Genomic DNA, 19,285 nt, shown 5'->3' with positions numbered 1-19,285 from the left:
TACATCAGTATGTGTGTTCCTGCATGTTGATTTTAAAATCTTCCCAATGCAGACCACATCTGTATTTATTAAACTCATCTGCCAAGTTCTCCAAGAGGTTCCATTTATGGAAAAATAAATAATAAAAATAATTTCCCGTGAATCTCCAAGCAGTGATGAGCAATTCATTAGGAAGAACTGGCAAGGGTAAAATTAGCTGTCCCGTAACAAAACAAAGCTGCTGTAACAGGTAAAAGAGACAGGAAACCAATCTCCAGAAAAGAAATTAACACTAGAAGCACCCACAGCAAGAACTAAACACAGCCAAAAACAATCTTCCACAATTATTCATATGGTAGTTGTTTTATAATTTATAGGTTCATAATTTTATGAACTTCAGTCACATCCCTCCCCTTAGTTGCCTTTTCTCTAAACTAAAAAACCTCAAATTCTTTGCCAGTTACTCCAGCTCCTGTCGAATGCTGTTTTTGTACCCTTGTTCTCTGTCAGCTTGATTTCTGTCCCAGGTAAATGGATAAAATTAAAGTTAGAATTATTAAGCATATAAAAGCAGAATCAGCATTTGAAATGATCTTGTGTTAGGGCTAATTTACTCAGCTTTTCTGAATGTAACCATGTTGTATCTGATCTTTGTCAGTTGGACTTCAGAGGCAGAGTTGTCCCAGGTTTCCTGGCTGCAATAGCTCTGATGTAACAGAGGTTGACCAATCTTGGGTTAGAACAGTGGTTCCCAAAATGTGGGTCCCAACTCGATTCTTGGTGGGTCACGAAACTGACAAATAGACTAGATTATGACTAGACCATTATGTACATCAAGGTTAAACAATCTGCTACTTGGGAAGAGCACGAATTATTATGGCCAAATAAGTTTTATAGCCACTGAGGCTTGAGTGGTTGGTAAAGCTTTTTTTTTGTTGTTGTTAGGTGGGTCCTGTAGCTAAAAAGTTTGGGAACCACTGGGTTAGATATCTGAGGTAGCCAAGGAAAATCTTTAGATCAGTGTTTCTCAAACTGTGAGTCTGGAGCCAATTGCAGGTGGGACCCCATTCATTTCAAGGTGTATTTTATTTTTAATATATTAGACTTGATGCTCCCATGGTATGTGACAGCATTTGGGGATACGTTACAGATCTGTACTTTTAACAGGCTACTATGTATTTGCTTTTAACAATGATAGTCAATGGGGCTTATTCCTGGGTAAGTGTGGATAGGATTGCAGCCTTTGGAATGTTTGGGGATTTTTAAATAAACAGATCAACAACTGTTTGGGTGGCTTAGGAGGGTTCTTTATTTTAAATAAATTTTAAAATGTACGCTACAGGTCCAATATGCATTGATGTTTTTATACTTGAATTTGACTCAACACAAATGGCCACTGCAAATGAGAAGGAATGTGGTGATCCCTGGAGAAGGTGAAAAAATGCATCCCTTTAAAATCACAGTTCAAAAAACAGCTTTTCTTACTGTTGTAGAGAGACAGTCATGCAAGCAATCATTCCATTCTTCAGCTGAGCCAGTCAAAGGCAGGGGGTCCTTGCATTTCTAATTGCTGACTGCCTCTTTACAACAATAAGAAAAGCTGTTGTGAAACCACAATTGTAAAGGGATACACTTCTTTATTTTTTTAAACTACTTTTATTCAACACATGTTTAAGTATCAGCAGGGAGTCCCAGAATCAAACCCCTGCAGATGTCGAGGCACAACCTTATTCCATTAGGAGTAATGGAAGAGCAAGAAACCTGAAGTGGGTCGTAAATCTATTTTTCTACTGTTTTTTTAATCCACAGATTTTTTTTTATCCACTATGGGTTCCGAACGGAACCCCAGTGGATAACAAGGAACGACCTGTAATTGTAAACTTTTACTTACTTACTTGATTTTTATTTTGTTGTGTGGAAGTGTTACAATTTTTCCTGCTTGATGATGTCATTTGCAGCCATGACATCACTTCCTGGTTAATGACATAACTTCTGGTGAATCCTTGCTGATTGTCATTCTTAAAAGTGGGTCTCAGAGCTAAAAAGTTTGAGAACCACTGCTTAGATTTTAGAATTGGAACACTAGGGTCAATAAGCAATAAGCAATTTTTGTTAACTAGAATTATGTAAATATTGCCTACACATCAGAGCTTTTTTAGCACTAAACAGTTGAGTAATTTTGGGTTATTTAAGCTGAAAGACATTGATCATAGTCAGACAACTTGTGGTGCTTGTGGCATGTGACATATAGGCTGCTAGTGTTCTGTCACTTCTGTGCAATGTTTGGGAATGCGTGCAAGGACTGGAGAAGATATCAAGGTACTATATTCACATACAGAATATATTTATCAATCTGTACTGATAAGCACCAGATTGACAGCTGCACAAGAATACAGTCAATTCTTGTTATTCAGCAGATACCGAAACAGCAGGTACTAAATCATTGGTCCTCTAGGATAAGTGAGTTTAGGGAGAGTGGTAGTTTAACTGGTCAGGAATGCCATTATCGGATAGCTGCAGAATGGCCACCATGGATAGCTTTAGGTTGACTGCGGATGTTTCAGAATGGCCGAAGATAGCTTCAGAATGACAAGGATAGCTTCAAAATAGCCACTGTGGATTCAGAATGACCACCATAAATAGCTGCAGGAAGGCCACAAATAGCCAAGAACAGGCAGTGGATGATGCATCAGTAACAATTGTGTTCCCATGGATAAGCGAATCCACGAGAACTGATTGCACGGTTACCAAGGATTGTCTATATTTCTAACAAGTTGGTCATAGAAAAACAAAGCAAATTATTATTATCGTGGTATGCAGGTCATCTTGATGGAACAGGAACATTGCATATTGTCACTTAAATTTAAATACGTAGGCAACGTGTGTAGTCCGTTTTTACTGCCATTGCTCCCTGATGCTGTGGCAAAGCTTTCAGAATCTCTTATCAGGATGGGTGGAAGGAAGACTGTACAAAACCACCTTTGCAGGTGGGATTGACTTGCATAGCCAATAGCTATGTAGCACTAAGGCTCCAAAGAGGTCAACTAGGAGACTGACTTGCAGGTATTCCTATATACTCAGCGATTTTCAGTCTTTTAGGGTACAATCCTAACCAGGTCTGCTCAGAAGTAAGTTCTGTTTTGTTCAATGGGGCTTACTCTCAGGAAAGTGTGGTTAGGATTGCAGCCTTAAACTCATGGCACACTGACAAGGCACTAAAATTGTCACGCACACCATTAGTTTTTTTTTACAACTGATAAGGTACACCATGCTGCTGGTGGGGGGGGGGGCTCACATCTCCCACTGGCCCTACTAATAAATGATCACCCTCCCTAAATTCCCACGGCACACCTGTGAGCCATCCGCGGCACACCAATGTGCCACAGCACACTGGTTGAAAATCGCTGCCTTAACTCCTAGAAAGGCTACAGTGACACTGAGAGGATTGAGCATGTTACCACAGCTCTGTACTGAAGTACCTACCACCTCTTCCCTAGCCACCTCAGTGTACTGTAAAGTTTCTGCAGAAGTTTATGGATGTCTGCAACTTCTCCCCTCCAGCCCTCTCTGTGCAAAACTGAAGCAGGGCTAACTCGCAATTCCTGTTGGGGGAAAAAAAATAAAACAATAGACCTTGATGGTTGTATGATCGTTACCATCCAGTTTATTTATTTTTTTAATGTAAAAACCTGACATCAAGCACTAATGTGAGTGTCATGACTCTTTTCAGGCAGTAGGTGAGACCTTGAAGAAAAAGTGGCTCTGGCTTCAGAAATGTGAGCTGACCTTTGCTTTGGTGGGTTTTTTCCTCCTGTGCAAAAAGTAGTAAAAAGCACTGCATGTTTTTGGATGCATCCTTTCAAGCTGACCGAATTTGCTTCATTCCAGCATTCGGCATAAAGGGATTAACTTCTTTTGCCAACGCCGCATGACGTATATCGCAAACACAATGGTTTTTCCACCTGTCACATCAGAGGTTGTAGCAGATTGATTAAGATGTTGGCCAGCTCACAAACAGTGCATATTTTGCCCTTTGCTATGCTGAGCTATTAGAATGTGCTTCTCATCTGATAAAACACCACACCTTTAATGCACTAAAAATGCATTTTGCAGCTCTTTGGATATCGAAAAGGATTTGGAAACTAAGCATGCTTACATTTGATGACACTTGATCTGAGCATGCATTGCAGGGGTAAATGCAAGGTGTGAATGATTATGTTGAAATATTGCTTTGACTGTAAATGTTTATCAGAAATTACTGCACTGTGGCTAGGGTTTTGGTATGCCACATTATCATCAACAGATGTATCTCACTCTCAGTGGAGTGAAGCGTTGCTACATTGTCAACAGGGCTGGAAAAATGATCCAGTATGTGGAGGTGCCTGAATGCCTAATGCACCAACATCAAATATTTAGGTTCCCTAGTTAAGCTGTGATTTTCCCAGTTCTGATTAAATGTTGCATTCTTACCCTAGTGCTAGACCATAGAGGAAAAAAACCAGCATGTTCAAAAAGTCTCTAGAATGAATTAGTAGAAAATAAGATCCAAAATCGACTCATGACTCCTGCAGATTTTATGGACACGTGTTCCAGTAGTCACGCATATGAATACCATATACTGAGTCAACCCATTGGCTCATCTAGGTAAGGTTTGTCTACACCATGGGTGTCAAACTCATTTCATATAGAGGGCCAAATAGCATTCATGGTGCCTGTTGAGGGCCAGAAGTGATATCATTAAGCAGGAAGTGACAGCATTAAGCAAATGATGGCCAGAAATATGCACTTTGTTCTCAGGCAGGAACTCATCAGCTGCAAATGACAGAAGAGAAAATATGAAATCATGATCAAGCTTTGATTCAAACTATTGGAGAGCATGGCCACCTTTTTAGCAGTGCTGCTTCTGCTGAGGTATCACTGTGCAGCTTGGCTGAGATGCTCAGCAAAGTGACACCTTGGCAGAAGCAGTGCTGCTAAAAGGGTGGCTCTGGAAGAGCCCAATTTCAACAGGGGCGGAAAAAAGTTTCTGAAGGCCACATCCCGCCCATGGGCCTTATGTTTGACGCCCCTGGTCTACACTGATTTGCAGCATTTTTCCAGGGTAACTTAGGGTGCGGTCCTAACCCCTTATGTCAGTGCTTTCCAGCACTGGCATAGCCGTGCCAATGGGACGTGGGCTGCCTCCTGCAGTTGGGTGTCACACACGGAGGCCTCCTCAAAGTAAGGGAAAATGTTTGTTCCCTTACCTCAGAGCTGTATTGCTCTTATGTCCGTGCTGGAAAGCACTGACATAAGGTGTTAGGATTGTGCCCACAGTTGTCTTTGAATCTTGTACAGCACAGGCAGATATAATAAAGGACATATATCCTTGTCTTACCCCATCAACAGGTATTGCTAAGGATTAGCAAAAGGATTAGCAAGCAACTCTGTGCCATCTACAGAGCCAATGAGCTGTGATATTCCCACGTGCATGAAGCCTTTCATGTGCCCTTTTGACAATTGATCTACTGTCAGAGCTGAGACGCTGCTGTGTAGTTCTGATGTAGCATTTGCGATTCTATCCTTCTAGAACAGGGGTGCTCAAACTTTCAACTTTAGGGATGTTGGACCTTTAACAAGTGTATAGAAGAGAGAATTGCAGCAGGTGCAACTTGTCATCCCACAGATGACAAGCTGTACCTGCTGAAATTCTCTCTTCTATACACTTGTTAAAGGTTCAGCATCCCTAAAGTTGAAAGTTTGAGCACCCCTGTTCTGGAAGATGGTGGCATAAACCATGTGTGTTGTTGCTGATTTCTGTATATGTGGTTTATTAGGCCATGCTTTGCTACCACTTCTGATTAAAAGGACTGGTTTGATACCTTCCATGCCTGCCGTCCTTGAGTTGAAGACAGATGCAGCATATGGCAGAGATTACTTAAAAAGTGTCTCCAGTGCCCTACATAAGAACAGCCCCACTGGATCAGGCCATAGGTCCATCTAGTCCAGCTTCCTGTGTCTCATAGTGGCCTACCAAATGCCTCAGGGAGCACACAAGACAACAAGAGACCTGCATCCTGGGGCCCTCCCTTGCAACTGAAAACACATATGCAGTGAGTTCTGAAAAAACAGCTTCTGCAAATTTCTGCCATGTATCAGGGAAAGCTAAATATGATCAGAATCTACTGGGCAGAACCATGATATTACCAATGCCACTGCCCTTCAGTACCCCAAAGCAGCCTTGCAGCTGCTTTTAAAATGCTCATAATTTTTTTTGCAAACTGAAGGATGAACAAACATATAAGCTAGTTTGATTGGGCTGTCACACGCAGCCTTTTGCAACAGCTGAAGCAAGTTGTGCTGTTGCAAAATGACTGGATGGCCCCAGAAGACAAGGCTGATGTGGAGTCAGTCGACCATCGAAGTGATGGCGATAATGCAACATCAGAATGGTTTCAACATACAGCGATGCTCTGATTATGTGGGCTGACTTGCTAGTGTACTTCTCTATGGGTATGCAAACAGCAAAATGGCAAAGGTTCAACTCTGCCATCTATATCTCCACAAATTTACCATTCACCAAGCTTTTGAAGAGAAATTATGCATTCTTTAAAAGAAATGCTTTCTGTAAAATCTACATTCATACTATGAATGGAGCTGGTTCAAACTTGCATTGGGATGTTAAAACCAGTGGGAGTTTAAAGGCGCTTTTTCTTGTGAGAATTTGAACCTTGTCTATCTATAGGCAAGTAGTCCTGCTGTAAAATAAATTTCTATTTATTTTATAATTACTTTTTCTTCTAAGTGTATTTTTACTGTGTTCTGTTTATGTATCTGAAGGGGAATTCATTACATTTTCTAAAGAGAACAGTTTCCCAGACAAATATGATTTTTGTTTCATTTGCCTCCCTCAGGAGCTTATTCTTTAAAATCTATTTTGACACCTTTAATTTCCCCCTCAACAATTAACTACAACTTTATGCCTGATTTTAATAATGGAACTTTGGAGAACATTTTTTGAAGTACTGCAGTATCCCAATGGGTACATTCTGCCTCAGTGGGAAATTAGAGATGTTTCATGCTCAGCAGGTCATTTACTTGATGGTTGCAATTATTACATGATAGCCGAGTCATTTGAAGCATTTGTCACATGGTGACTTTCCATGAAATTGATGTTTTGTCTTCCAAGAACAGGAACCATCAGTGGGAGTAAAGCAGTTATCCGATGAGATTGTCAGCATGTTAATGAGTTGTTACAGACGGTCTGAATTTACCCTAGGACTACTGACAATGAAAGAGTTTGGCATGCTGTCTTTTGAAAATGAAAAATAGAGAAATTGTTTATGCCACTTGCTTTAACTTCTGTTATAAATAATATCACATGTGGTGCCCAAACCTACAGCTTCTAAGTTCAGTGGAAAGCTCTGTGAAAACTGCACGGCTCTGTCATTTCATTAATAATACTACTTTGTATTTATACAATGCTTGAGAGGACTCAAGGAGCTCCACACGCATTATCTTCCTACAATCTTTACAACAGCATTTTAAATCACTATTGCTATCCTCATTGCTGAGAGTGAGCTGCCTATAGCCGCCCATGGCAGAAGCAAAATTGACCCCAGAGCCTGCCTTCCTTTGTTGCGTACTCTCTTAGCTGCTGTACTACCCCAGAGAGTGCAGGAACTAATTTTGAGAAACAAAGTAGGTATAATGAGTTTTTTAAGGTTATAGCTCACTATAGGTCCAGAGACATGTGGTGGGTGGGGAGACAGGTGAGGCAGAGCCTCCCCACCAGAGTCCTTCACAAAGCACCTCTGCCATGTGAGGCACTGGAGCACTCACAACCCACACACATAGCGCATAATGTGTGGGTTGTGAATACTTGGGCACCTCTCATGGTGGCAGTACTTTTCGAAGGACTCTGGTGGGGAGGCTCTGCCTCACCTTCCTCCCCACCCACTGCACATCTCTGTATAGGTCATTATATGTGTAGAAACCATCCCCTGGCTTCTGGGTGGAGGCCTGAGAGTAACCATCATTCCCTCAGGAGTACAAAATGATCTCATGAATGGTATGATCTTAAACGGCTATCATGAAGTGTCTTGTAGTCTTGGGCATCGCATGTCTTCACTAGCACGACAAATGACCTCACAGTTATTGTTTTTAATTGCACAACTGGTGATTTTCTTTTCAGCAACCAAAAATAATTGCTTCCACCACTTGACATGGTTATTTAATTTCTGGTCTGTTTTGGGATTGCTAATGATACTAATAATATCCATAAGGTATTGATATATCTGTAACAGGTTGCTAAGTTTCCTCCTGACCCGAGTCATTGTTGATTTCACTGTTATAGGGGAAAGGCTCTAGGGCGGCAGATAAGGCTGTTGCCATGGTGATGAAGGAGATACCGAGGGAGGAGTCGGCCGAGGAAAAGCCCCTCCTTACTATGAAATCACAGGTGGGCAGAATGGTAGGATTCCAAGGAGGAAGCTGACATATGTTGATGTTCATGGAGACTGCAATTAGTTGAGAATGGTTACTATTGTTGGAGTCAAATAAGATCATTACTCTTTCTGAGCTTAAAACCCATTTCTGCCTGGCCCACAGGTGTACACATTTGGTCCCTGTTGTGTATATGCAACGTTGGGCAGAAATGGCTTATTAATCAAAAAAGGAGCTGTATAAGAATGGCCATTCCTCAATCCAAATTACATTGGAAATGTACATATTTTGTTCAATGGTACTGCAGTTGATGCCTTTCTAGCTTTAGCAAATCAACTTCAGCTTGGCCCCTTAGATAATATCTATTACATAATATATACGGAGAAAAAAAGAATCACCGGTGCTGTAAGAACTCACACCTTTGTACATCCAAGTTTGGGAAGTAAAAGAAAACAGATGTTCTAAGTAAAATGATTTATGGAACCAGAGTGTACATATGTCAGTTACCAGTAGAGTTACCTGAAACTGATTGAACTGTGAATCAACCATCAACTGTGAACCATCCTGTCCATAATTGCATAATACAGTATATATAAATGCACATTCATAATAAAAGGTATATTGATAAAACTATATGCAACAGCCCTACATGAAGGTTTTATTTGGCATAATACATTCCGGCTGCAACCCTATACACTCTTTCCAGGCAGTAAGCCACACTGAATGTGTCTTACTTCTGAGTAGATATACATATGCTTGTGCTGTAAATCCCTTTAAAATACTCTCGCTCACTCTCCCTCATTTCATTTAGGTACCCTTTACAAGTAGCCACAGCAGTATTTGATCTCCATAAAGGAAGACAAATCTATTTTATTGAAATTGCTTGTGGCTAGCACATGATAGCCTCCTGTTCTGCTGCTGTTTGTGACAGTGGTCCCAAAATGGCTGTGTGCGCCACAAAAATCCATTTTACAACAGCAGAACAATGTTCCATTGTCCTTATGGGTGGCTCAGCCCTAGTTGGGATTGGGCTGTTATCATACAAATCAATAATTATGTGATTCTAAGCATATCTAATCGGAAGTAAGCCCTGCAGAAGTGATAGAACATGTCTAGGTTAATAGGTTTAGGATCTATGTGCAACTTTTGTGATATTTTTTATGCAGCATGTTTAGGAACAGAAGTCATGTACATTTTAAGCTAATTGCCAGATTTGGGATGCATGTTCTTTGACAAAACTTAAGATAGTACATATACTGGTAGTCTATAGTGAACAGGACAACTGGTCTTCTCTACCTAGCAGGTGTCTAAAAATTAATCTTCATTAAAATCCAAGTCCTGTTTCCTTCTTATTTTCACAGTTCCCAGTGTTCTGTAAATATTTAATGATTTATTTGAAATAGGTCAGTGATAGTTGAAAGTCTTCAGCTCAGACTTTGTACATGGATTGTCCAAAATATATACCCACAATTCAGGTAGCTTATGGAATTAGTAACAGCCCACAATATTCTGCTGAAAGGCCCTCCCATCAATTGCCTCTTAAAGATTTGCAATGCTGCATTATATATACGGAAACTCAAAATGTCCTGTATTAGGGCTGTTTCACATGGAATAGTTTTCCTATATGGGTTTGACTGAAAAGTCTCTCTGTGTGCATCATTACCTTTCAAGATTGTGATTTATTTGTTTTTAGTGTGCACAAGGAATGTATGCAGTAAATGAAGACATGGGTGTGTCTGTGTAGGAAAAACATCATGTGTGAAGCAGCCCTGAACAGTCATAATTGGATGATGGAATAGGATGCTTTCTCTGATACATTCTATTCAGATTTTACATCAATGATTTTATGAATCATACCTGTTGAGAAGACACCTGATTTATAATGTGCTTCGTGCCCCATTTGTACTAGTTGTCCATAACAATTCACTAGTGATCATCGTTTGTAATACAGCTGTTCAGAATAAAGAGTTGTATATATGTTAGTCTATGTACACTTTTTTCCTTGCTGTGTACGAGTTGACTTCATCCTCATTATGCACCAGTTGGCTGAATGTAGCCGAGAGGAGGCAAAACCAAGTGGATGAGTGAGTATTTCTGATAATTGTCTCTGCACTCCGCGCATCAGTTTTTCAATCTATGGTCATGCTACATTTCTTTCTTGTACACCTGTTGCATAGATGTCTTGCTGCTTTATGATGCCCATGTCCTTAGCCTGTTTGTATCCACCTTTTGTTGAGAACATTTGTCCTGGAATAGTGCAGTGCCTCAAGAATAACATAAAGATTTGAGTTCAGTTTATGCATTTCCTGTACAACACGGAAAGCATCACCTACCCACTCCATCCCCCAAAAACACTTCCTTGTGATTAGACTCCCATGTTGCTCTGTATGTGTATAAGCATTGATCCAATGCATTGTCCAAATCATGTGGCTGTGTGTGCTGAATACTTCCACTGCCAGTATCCCTCCACCAAGTTTGGTGGTATGGGAGATAACCAAGTGACTGATGTGGTCAGCATTTTTACCAACTTACTGCTGCCCTATGGGAGTCTAACCTCAGGGAAAACCTCATTGTTTTCAATGGTTACCATTCTAGAGAAGTGTTGCATAGGTAGAGCTTGAAGCAAGGTCATTTAGTTCAACTGTCTGCCCAAGGCAAGAGCACCTTCTCTCACTGTGTAGATTATAATTTCTGCACCAGATGAGACTGATAAAGAAAGATATGCCTGTCACGGGGTGGGGCAAGTCCCTTTCCCTTTAAGATGGTTTAGGCTGGGTGTTGGTTAACCAGGTGTAGGGTATTAATAACTTAAAGAATAAAACCTGGGTTTGGGTGCCTGAAAACAGAGAGCAGGGAGCTTACAGCTATGATATTGGAAGCAATACTGAGACTTGTAAGATGGTAGTTTTAGCCTCTCTTTAGGTAAGATCTTTCTTGTTTTTAAAGCTATTGTGTTGCATGTAGTTATGTCTTTTTGGAGCAGTTGAAGCTCCTTAAGCTTTAATAAAAATCTTTTATATAAAACATTGGGTGCAGTGATTGACCAGGGACATGTATGATGGGACCTGGGGCTTGGAGTGAGCAAAAATAAATAAGCATTGCTCTTGGGGGTTGTGGAAAGTGGTGGAGGAGGGTTGAGTCCTGGCTGGTTTGGGGGTCTCCCTTGGTCCTTCCCTACCCCAGGGGTGATGTTTGTTACAATGCCTGGACAAGAGAATCATAACAGCAATTCATAGAGAGAAGAACATAGTAAAGAATAACATTTCAGGTGGACATTCCCACCTGTTGCAGAATAACTGCTGGAAAAATGTTGGGGGGGGGGATTAGACATACCCTTGTCTCATGTGTCTGTGTGCATGTGCTTAAAAAATGTGATTTGGAATACCTGATCCAATCTGGAACAGGACTACTATGTGAGGGAAGGGGGGCTTTAACCCGTTGCTGCCATGCAGTTTGCCATCAAAAATTAACCTTGAAGCAGCTGCTTGCAGGCAGTCTTTGGCAGAAAAATGGTACAGGGTAAAGGGTTAAAGCCTCCCTCCACCCTGAGTGTGATCCCAGTCCACAGGAGAGCCCAATGGCAGCTATGTAAAAAGAAAAAAAACAAGCAGGAGACGATGTGTTTTGCATCTTGCCTAATCTCACTTTCCATCAGAATAGAGATATCTGATATTTGTAGTATGCCAATAGTTGGGTCCATGTGCTATGAAAAAAAATTAAAGTACATTATGTTGATTTGTGAAGAATTTTCTTGCCATAGCATCCCTTGTACAAGAAATGCATGCTATAGAGCAATTTATTTTGAACAGAAGCAAGCAACTATTCGTTGTGGAAGGAAATGGCTATAGCTGTAACGGTACATCAGCTTAAGCTAGGTTTGGCTAACCAATGTACATTGATCCCTTTTAAATTATTTTTTAAAGAAACAATTATCTCATTTGTTAGGCAAAACCTCTCAGAGTCACTGACAAAATAAAGGCAAAAGCAACAATAAAATACATGAAAACCACCATAAAACAGTTGCAGCAGAAGGATGAGTGAGCCAGATTGAAATCTGGTATCTACCTGAACAAATTGAGAAAGCTTCACCTGGCAGCTAAAGGATACTAGACAAGCCTCTCTGATTAGAGCTTTCCAGGGTTGAGGCACCACCACTGAGAAAGCCCTGTCATAAAAGTTTCCTGGTCCCAAACCATTTAGGACTTTACAAGTTAACTCTGTGCCTTGGACTGTCCTGCAAACAGACCAGGAGCAAATACAATGACGGGTTGGATGAGTTCACCAAACCTGGTCCCAGTTAGTGACTGTGCTACCATCTCTTGTAATTAAAGTCTCTTGGCCATCTTCAGAGACAGTCCCGCGTATAATGTGTGGTAGTAATATAAACAGAATGGTACCAGAGTTTAGATAATTGGGATCAGAGAAGTTCTGTCCAGGAGAGGTCGTACCATGCTGGGGTCAGGTGATGCCTAAACCACTATTTGTTGCTGAATCAAGTGATTAATAGACATGTGAGAATGGATCATCACAGGTCTAATGAAAAGTAGAAATTTCATGCTCCTCACATCACCGTGGACAAAATGCTTTTCAATGGAGTCCGTTCACACATTATTTGTTGGTCACTAAGTATAATCAAACTATGTATGAACGAGCCTTGGGAGTGACACAGATAGTGAATTTAAATATTTTGCCTACCTTGAGCAGTGAAGGTAAGAATTCACTTCTGGCTCCTGGGAATTTGAAATTGATTTTTTTTTTTTAAACCAACTGTTTTTTATTCAGGGAATCAGGGCAGAGAACACCTTCCTCAGTCTGCTTTAGATCAGCTACTTGGGTTCAAGTCACTGCTTGCAACTGAACCTGACCTAAAGGAAAGATTTTCTCTGGGCATAGATCTACAATATAATCAAAACTAGAACACCAGTTTCAGTTTAGTCTGGTTAACAAGACTGGAGGGATATGAGTGGGCTTCAGCTTAGGATGATGTTACAACAGAACCAGTCAGCCAGATGTTATTAAGTGAGAATTTTCAGTTTTCAGTACTGAGTGAGTGGAACTGAAAGAGGGAACAATGCTGGCCCCACAGCCTTCCTTGATTCACACCACTGCTGTTTTATATTGGCACTTCTAGCAATCACTGACTGGAGGCTGCCATTTTTTCCCCCAGTCTACCCCTTCAGATAATGCTATCGGGGAAAAACGTGCTGACAGCCAGTGGCGGCCACTGTTTTCTCCCAAAATCCTTTCTGGAATAGCACCACCTGATGGTATAGTGTTGCTCAGAGAGAGAGATAGTTGGAATGGGGGCTACCAGATGGTACCACCAAGAGGTACCATCTACCCCTCCGCAGAACACCAAAGTGACCTGCAAATGGACAGCAGAAATAGTGAAGAGATATCACAACAGCACTCGTTGGCAGAGAAAATGAATGAATTGGCAGAAATGCTTTGTACTTTTTATCCTTACCATGTTCTTATTATACCTGATCAGCCTACATTTATAAGTAGCTTGCAAAATTATCTCTGAGCAACTGCCAGTAAGCTTTTATTAGGCCCTAAGAACTATTTAAGCCATAACAATTATAAGACAATTAGAGACAATTTGTTAGTTAAGTATTGTTAAATCTTTTATTTATTTTTAGAAGAATGCATATAATTTCAGCCGGAGGATCCCCACAAGAATAATTTTTTTTCTTAATTGCCTTGACAAAACAGAGCTTCAGAATTGGCTGCTTGCCTGCAAGTTAGGCTGATTTCCCTTCATATCAACGGAACAGATTTTTCTACTGTAACCGATGTTATCATGTCCCCAAGAAATGACAAGGATTTAAGGACTTTTGTGATGTATTTTTTTAATGTGGGCTGTGCCTATTTTAAAAAAGAAATCAAACAAACGCAGTGCTAAAGTTCTCTGAACAGTGAGATTTATTATTTGTATTTATTTAAAATATTTATATGCCACTGGCTGCAAACAGTTGACAAGACGGCTGACATAAATTTGTTGGTTGGTTGAAAATAGTTTTAAGGAGCCTTTCAGTTCCATTGAAAGGAACACCAAAACAGGTTACCTTACTTCATGAAACAATGCTAAAAACCAACAGCAGTCATCAAAATGCATGCAACAAAGCAGTGAGCAACAAAAAGCCCATTATGGGCAGAGGTCCAAGAAAACAATAAAGAAAGTCAGCAGAAAGAAAAAGTCTTTTGCAGCTCACATCCTGGCATGCAGCATCAGAGCCAAGCAGGGCTCCCAGGTGGGTGAGAGGGAATTCTACAAAAGTATTAATGAAATACCACAAACAGATCAAGCACAACTGAAAATATCATGTAAAACAGATCATAGAGTCATTAGATCAGGGTTTCTCAAACTGTGACCCAAACGCACTTGGTGGGTCGCAACCTGATGTCTGGTGGGTCCTGGGATGGGCCCTCCTACATGCCCTTGGGTCCAGTTGGCTCCAAATTGGAGCCCTGTGGATGCAATTGGAAGCCTCATTGGGCCTCAGCAGGCCTCTAGAAGCAGCTTGAAAGTCACTTCCAGTTTACTTCCACGTTCATGAAAGTGACTTCAGGTTGCTTCCAGAGGCCTGGGGAGACCCAGTGCCACAGGTGGGTCAAGGTATCCTCTGCTGCAGAACAGGTGTTTGATTGGTTATCAGAAGATCTTTCAAATGGCTCAGCTTTAACTGATCACCAGAATTTAAAAAAAACAACGTAGGCCTGGCATCAGGATGTGGCCTCTTTGGCCAGCTTGCAGGGCTCAAGTACATCAGATGGGACCACTACCAATGTCTGCCATGGCCCCCAGGCGATGACTGAGCTCAACCAGCAAATGGCAGCCACTAGCTGGGTGGGCCCCTCTTGGCAGCAGGTGTGGTGGTAGACACAGAATAAAAATCAAAATCCTGCATTTGCCACCAAATCTACTACCATGGTAACTGGAGGGCCTGTTACCAACAGCTCACTCAAACCTGGAGTGAGCTCTGGGGAAAAAAGTGTGAGCCCCAAGAAGACTCTTCCTTCCATTAATAGAGGACATTCCTGTCTATCTAGAAGCCTGATCCACCTACCATTGCTGGGACTTCATCAAAAGATAGTTTCTAAAAAGGCAGATGGTAAGAGGAAGCCCATGGCGTTCTCCAACCCATCCAAGTATGTGTGTGCACACACATTACCCCCCACTATGGTATTTGAAAGCTCCAGTCATGGAGCTCCAGAGTAACTTATACTGTGGTCCTCAGACAGTGAGATCAGAAAATCAATATTTTCACTGCACAACAGAAGACAGGGACATATCGCGTTTCAGAATCTAAGTGCCACAACCAGGAAATCTCTTCATCTCAGCTCAGGGGGCAGAGGCAGAACATGTAGCAAGACCTCTCTTGGCAATTTCAGCATGTTTGTAGACATGCAGAAGGAAGTGTTCTTTTAGGTGTGGTGGTTCCAAACCATTTAAGACTTCAAAGGTTAAAACAGCACTTTGAACTGGGCCCAGAAAGGTATCAAGAGTTATAAAACATCTAATATTGGTGATACATGATCTTGAGGTCTGGCTCCCATCAGTAGCCTACATAGTTCAGTTGACCCTGAAAAATTGGATATAGGTTCTCTGTCCACAACTACCTGATTCTTCTGTGGTTACTGCTTTGGGTAGAATAGTCATTTCAGTATTCTGCTGCTCCTACAATACCCACTGGGGCACGACTGTCTTAGTTGCAGCGGCACAGCAAACAGCATGCATCAGCACTTCTTTCTAGGGAAGAGGAACAAGTCCCTCTCCAGGCTTCTCACAGAGGTGACCCTTAAATCAGTACGTAACACAAGAGGGTCTCAAACTCCACTCAGACTCAAAAATACCTCATTTGAATAAGTTGACATGTTTTCTTAATATGCACAATTTGATAACGCTTTTGTTCTGGGCATGCAAGGAAGATTGGAACTTGCAGAACCCAGAGTGAAAATTATGCATGTAGATGTAGGAGTGTTGGCTGGTTGTTGAAGGATCCAGCAGGAAGCACTGTGACCTATTGCTAAAGACTAGTAGTCACATGACAATGGGAAACCCTCACCTCAACTACCTCTTGTTTCTAAGCATTTCTTTAGTAGACAATGCCACCAGTTTTTGCAAACATGAGAGGTAGAGACTTGTTCATCTTAATAGTGAACTCAGTTCTATGACAGATACCAGATTTTGCATAAAAGTCATATCCTTGGCATGTTCACAGAAAAGCATAATTTTAGACAAAGTGAGCTCACTGTAGTGGAGAATTCTCCAGCGCAAGCTCCATTGAAATGAATGGGAGCTGCAGAAGTGCACTGTAGAGCTCTACTGTGCTTCTGTGCTTTCAGTTCAATGGGAGCTGCACAGGAGAATGTTTGTATGAATTAGGTTGACTCAATGCATATAACTTCTATATCAACATGAAGAGAACAAACATCATGTTTGAAAAAGACTAGAAAACAAAATGAAAACTAGCACCTTCAAACAGCCAAAATTACTTTCAGAGGTGATGCATGTCTAATTTTGAAGTGATAGCAAATAACATAATTGTAATGCTGGACCAGAGGCCAGTTCTGTGGACTAAGCGCCTGTTCCCATTTCCATCTTCCTGATAGCTGCTCAGAGACCACAATTCCGCATCTTGAACAGGAGCTCTCAATCAGAGGTTGTACTTTCTTTCAGAACAGAGTGTTTCCAAGCCATAAGCATTCCCTAAGCTCAAACACGTCATCATTCATTACCCTTTTATAGACGTATTTTTTCTTTGGGGGGTGTGTGGGGGGCATGGTTAGTTTTAAAGCTGCTTTCATAAAATTAGTCCCAGCAAGCAGACGGCACTTGTGGTGATATCAGTGCTACAGTCCTGTCCATTGTCTTTGCATATAAACACAGGCCAGTTTGGCTTGGGAAAAACAAACCGCTTTTACAGCCAGGCACTTGGGAAGATTCTGCATCAACGTGAAAAGCAAAGGCCAACATAAATAGAACTGCATTCAGAAAAAATGGAACATTGACATTCAAGATGTGTGTGGTGGTGCTCCTTCCAATAAATCACAAGTCAGTGATGTACCCTTCAGCATTCCCCTACAGACCATACAAGCAGGCATTCCCACAGGGCATTGAGAAGAAAGTGTGACTGAAGACAGAGAAAGGCATTTTTCAGAGTGTTGGAAGACGATATGACAGAGTGTGTGCGCTTGGCCCGCCGCCGTGGTCTCTGGTGAAACAGCTTTCCCTGTTGTTGCAGTGGTTCAAACACCTGTTCGGCCAGAGATAGCAAAGGAACAAAAACAAGCAAAGATCTGAAAATAGAAAAGAAATCTGTTATACTGCTGCTTCTGACACTCTACTGACCCAGTTAAGACAAAGGTTTAGATGATTGTGCAGCAAATGTCGGGCTCTTGCATTCTTTTTCAAGCATGAAGAAAAGTAAAAAAGAAAAGTGAAAACTTTCACTTTTAGTTTTGATTAAACTAGTTTCCTGGTTTATGTGAATTATTTTCTTTCAGTTCACAGTTATGTGAATTATGATTAATTAACAAACCAAGATCTGAAACAGTGGTTTGATCTTGTTAGCCTAAACTAACTACACTTAGAATCAATCACAGTTTCTTTAATTTGAGCTAATGGGAAACTGGTTTATTAAAAAAAAAGTGAAAGATTTCAAACTCCTCCCTTCACACACAAAAGAGAAAAGAAGGGAAGGGGAGTTTGTGAGTCATAGATCTGAACCACTGAGTCCCAACCCATGATCCACAAGACCCTGAGAAGTAGTCCGTGAGGTCTCAGAAGGACATTGCTAGCCTTCAGTCACTTCCAGTGTCTTGCTGAGCAAGCATGGACCACCAGAGAGCACAGAGAATGATCCACCTGCAGCCACAGCCAGCATTGAAGTGTCTGCTGCGGCTGTGGGTGGTTCATTCTCTGCCCTTTCCCATGGTCCATGCAGGAGTGCTTGCTTGGGGGATGCTTCCCATGGACCACCAAAGAGGGAGGAGAACAGACCGCCTGTAGCAGGCAACAAAGCAGCAACCCACAAATGGTTGGCAACCTTCAGTCTTGAAAGACTATGGTATAAGCCTACAGCAACCCACAAATCTTCTCTGTAAATGATAAATCTTCTCTAATTATAATGAATTTAATTTTAATTATACAAAATTAAATTAAGTTTAAATTTAAATTTAATTTTAATTTTAATTATAACAAATTTAATTTTTTGTGCATGTCCAGGGGGTGGTAGGGTTCTATATGGTCCACAGCTATTCCAGTTTTTGCCTCAGTGGTCCACGGGATCCTGAATGTTGGTAACCATTGACCTAACCATAGTTAGATAGTGCAGCCATCAGGAAACAAGACGTTGTCTCTCTCCCACCTACGGTACTGAAAAATTGGAAGAATTGGAAAGGGGGGGTGAGTTACTACCGAAAGTGGGGGAGGGGCACAATTAACATGAATATTTTTTGTTCCCAGTCCATATATTGAATCTGTCATCTGAACCGATGATCTAAAACTGCAGACCTCCCTTCTGTCCTCAGTTCAGCCCAGTCTCCATCCTCACTGCCATCTTACCTGTTCCTGTGGGACATCTAGGAGCTGCTGGAGTGCATGCCTAGCTTTCAGCCACTTGTGCTGGCTGCTGTAGGCCGTGAAGAGGCTTGGGCCGTAAGGCATTTTAGTTTAGCAAAAGACATGATGGCTATGATGCATGCAAGGATAATCATACACTCCTCTTTAAAAATGCAGTGGGATGGACACACAGGAATATCCCTGCCATTGAAGTGAATGGGGAAGCCTTTGTGAATGCTGTATGCCTTCCAGGCATCTGGTTAACTTTAGGCTTTCCTGAGTCATCCACAAGCAATGGAGGGCAATGGATTCCCA

At 41.3% G+C, this 19,285-nt stretch overlaps 1 protein-coding gene across 2 annotated transcripts in view; it reads left to right on the top strand.

Annotated features, from left to right (window-relative positions):
• Positions 1 to 3,712: 3,712 nt before the first annotated feature.
• PEX5L (peroxisomal biogenesis factor 5 like) overlaps positions 3,713 to 19,285 on the top strand; it is a 68,115-nt gene continuing 52,542 nt past the window's right edge. The window contains exons 1-2 of one of the 2 annotated variants that reach the window (XM_066619774.1): positions 3,713 to 3,775; positions 8,315 to 8,419. In XM_066619774.1, coding sequence (XP_066475871.1) covers positions 8,351 to 8,419 — 69 coding nt within the window. In that variant the 5' untranslated portion in view covers positions 3,713 to 3,775; positions 8,315 to 8,350. The remainder of the gene's footprint in view (positions 3,776 to 8,314; positions 8,420 to 19,285) is intronic. The other variant, XM_066619775.1, reaches the window with a different exon arrangement.

This window comes from Tiliqua scincoides, chromosome 3, assembly GCF_035046505.1.
Source record: "Tiliqua scincoides isolate rTilSci1 chromosome 3, rTilSci1.hap2, whole genome shotgun sequence".
Classification (NCBI taxonomy): Eukaryota; Metazoa; Chordata; class Lepidosauria; order Squamata; family Scincidae; genus Tiliqua; species Tiliqua scincoides.
Note: the sequence above shows the minus strand (reverse complement) of the source record. Positions and strands in the feature narration are given on the sequence as shown.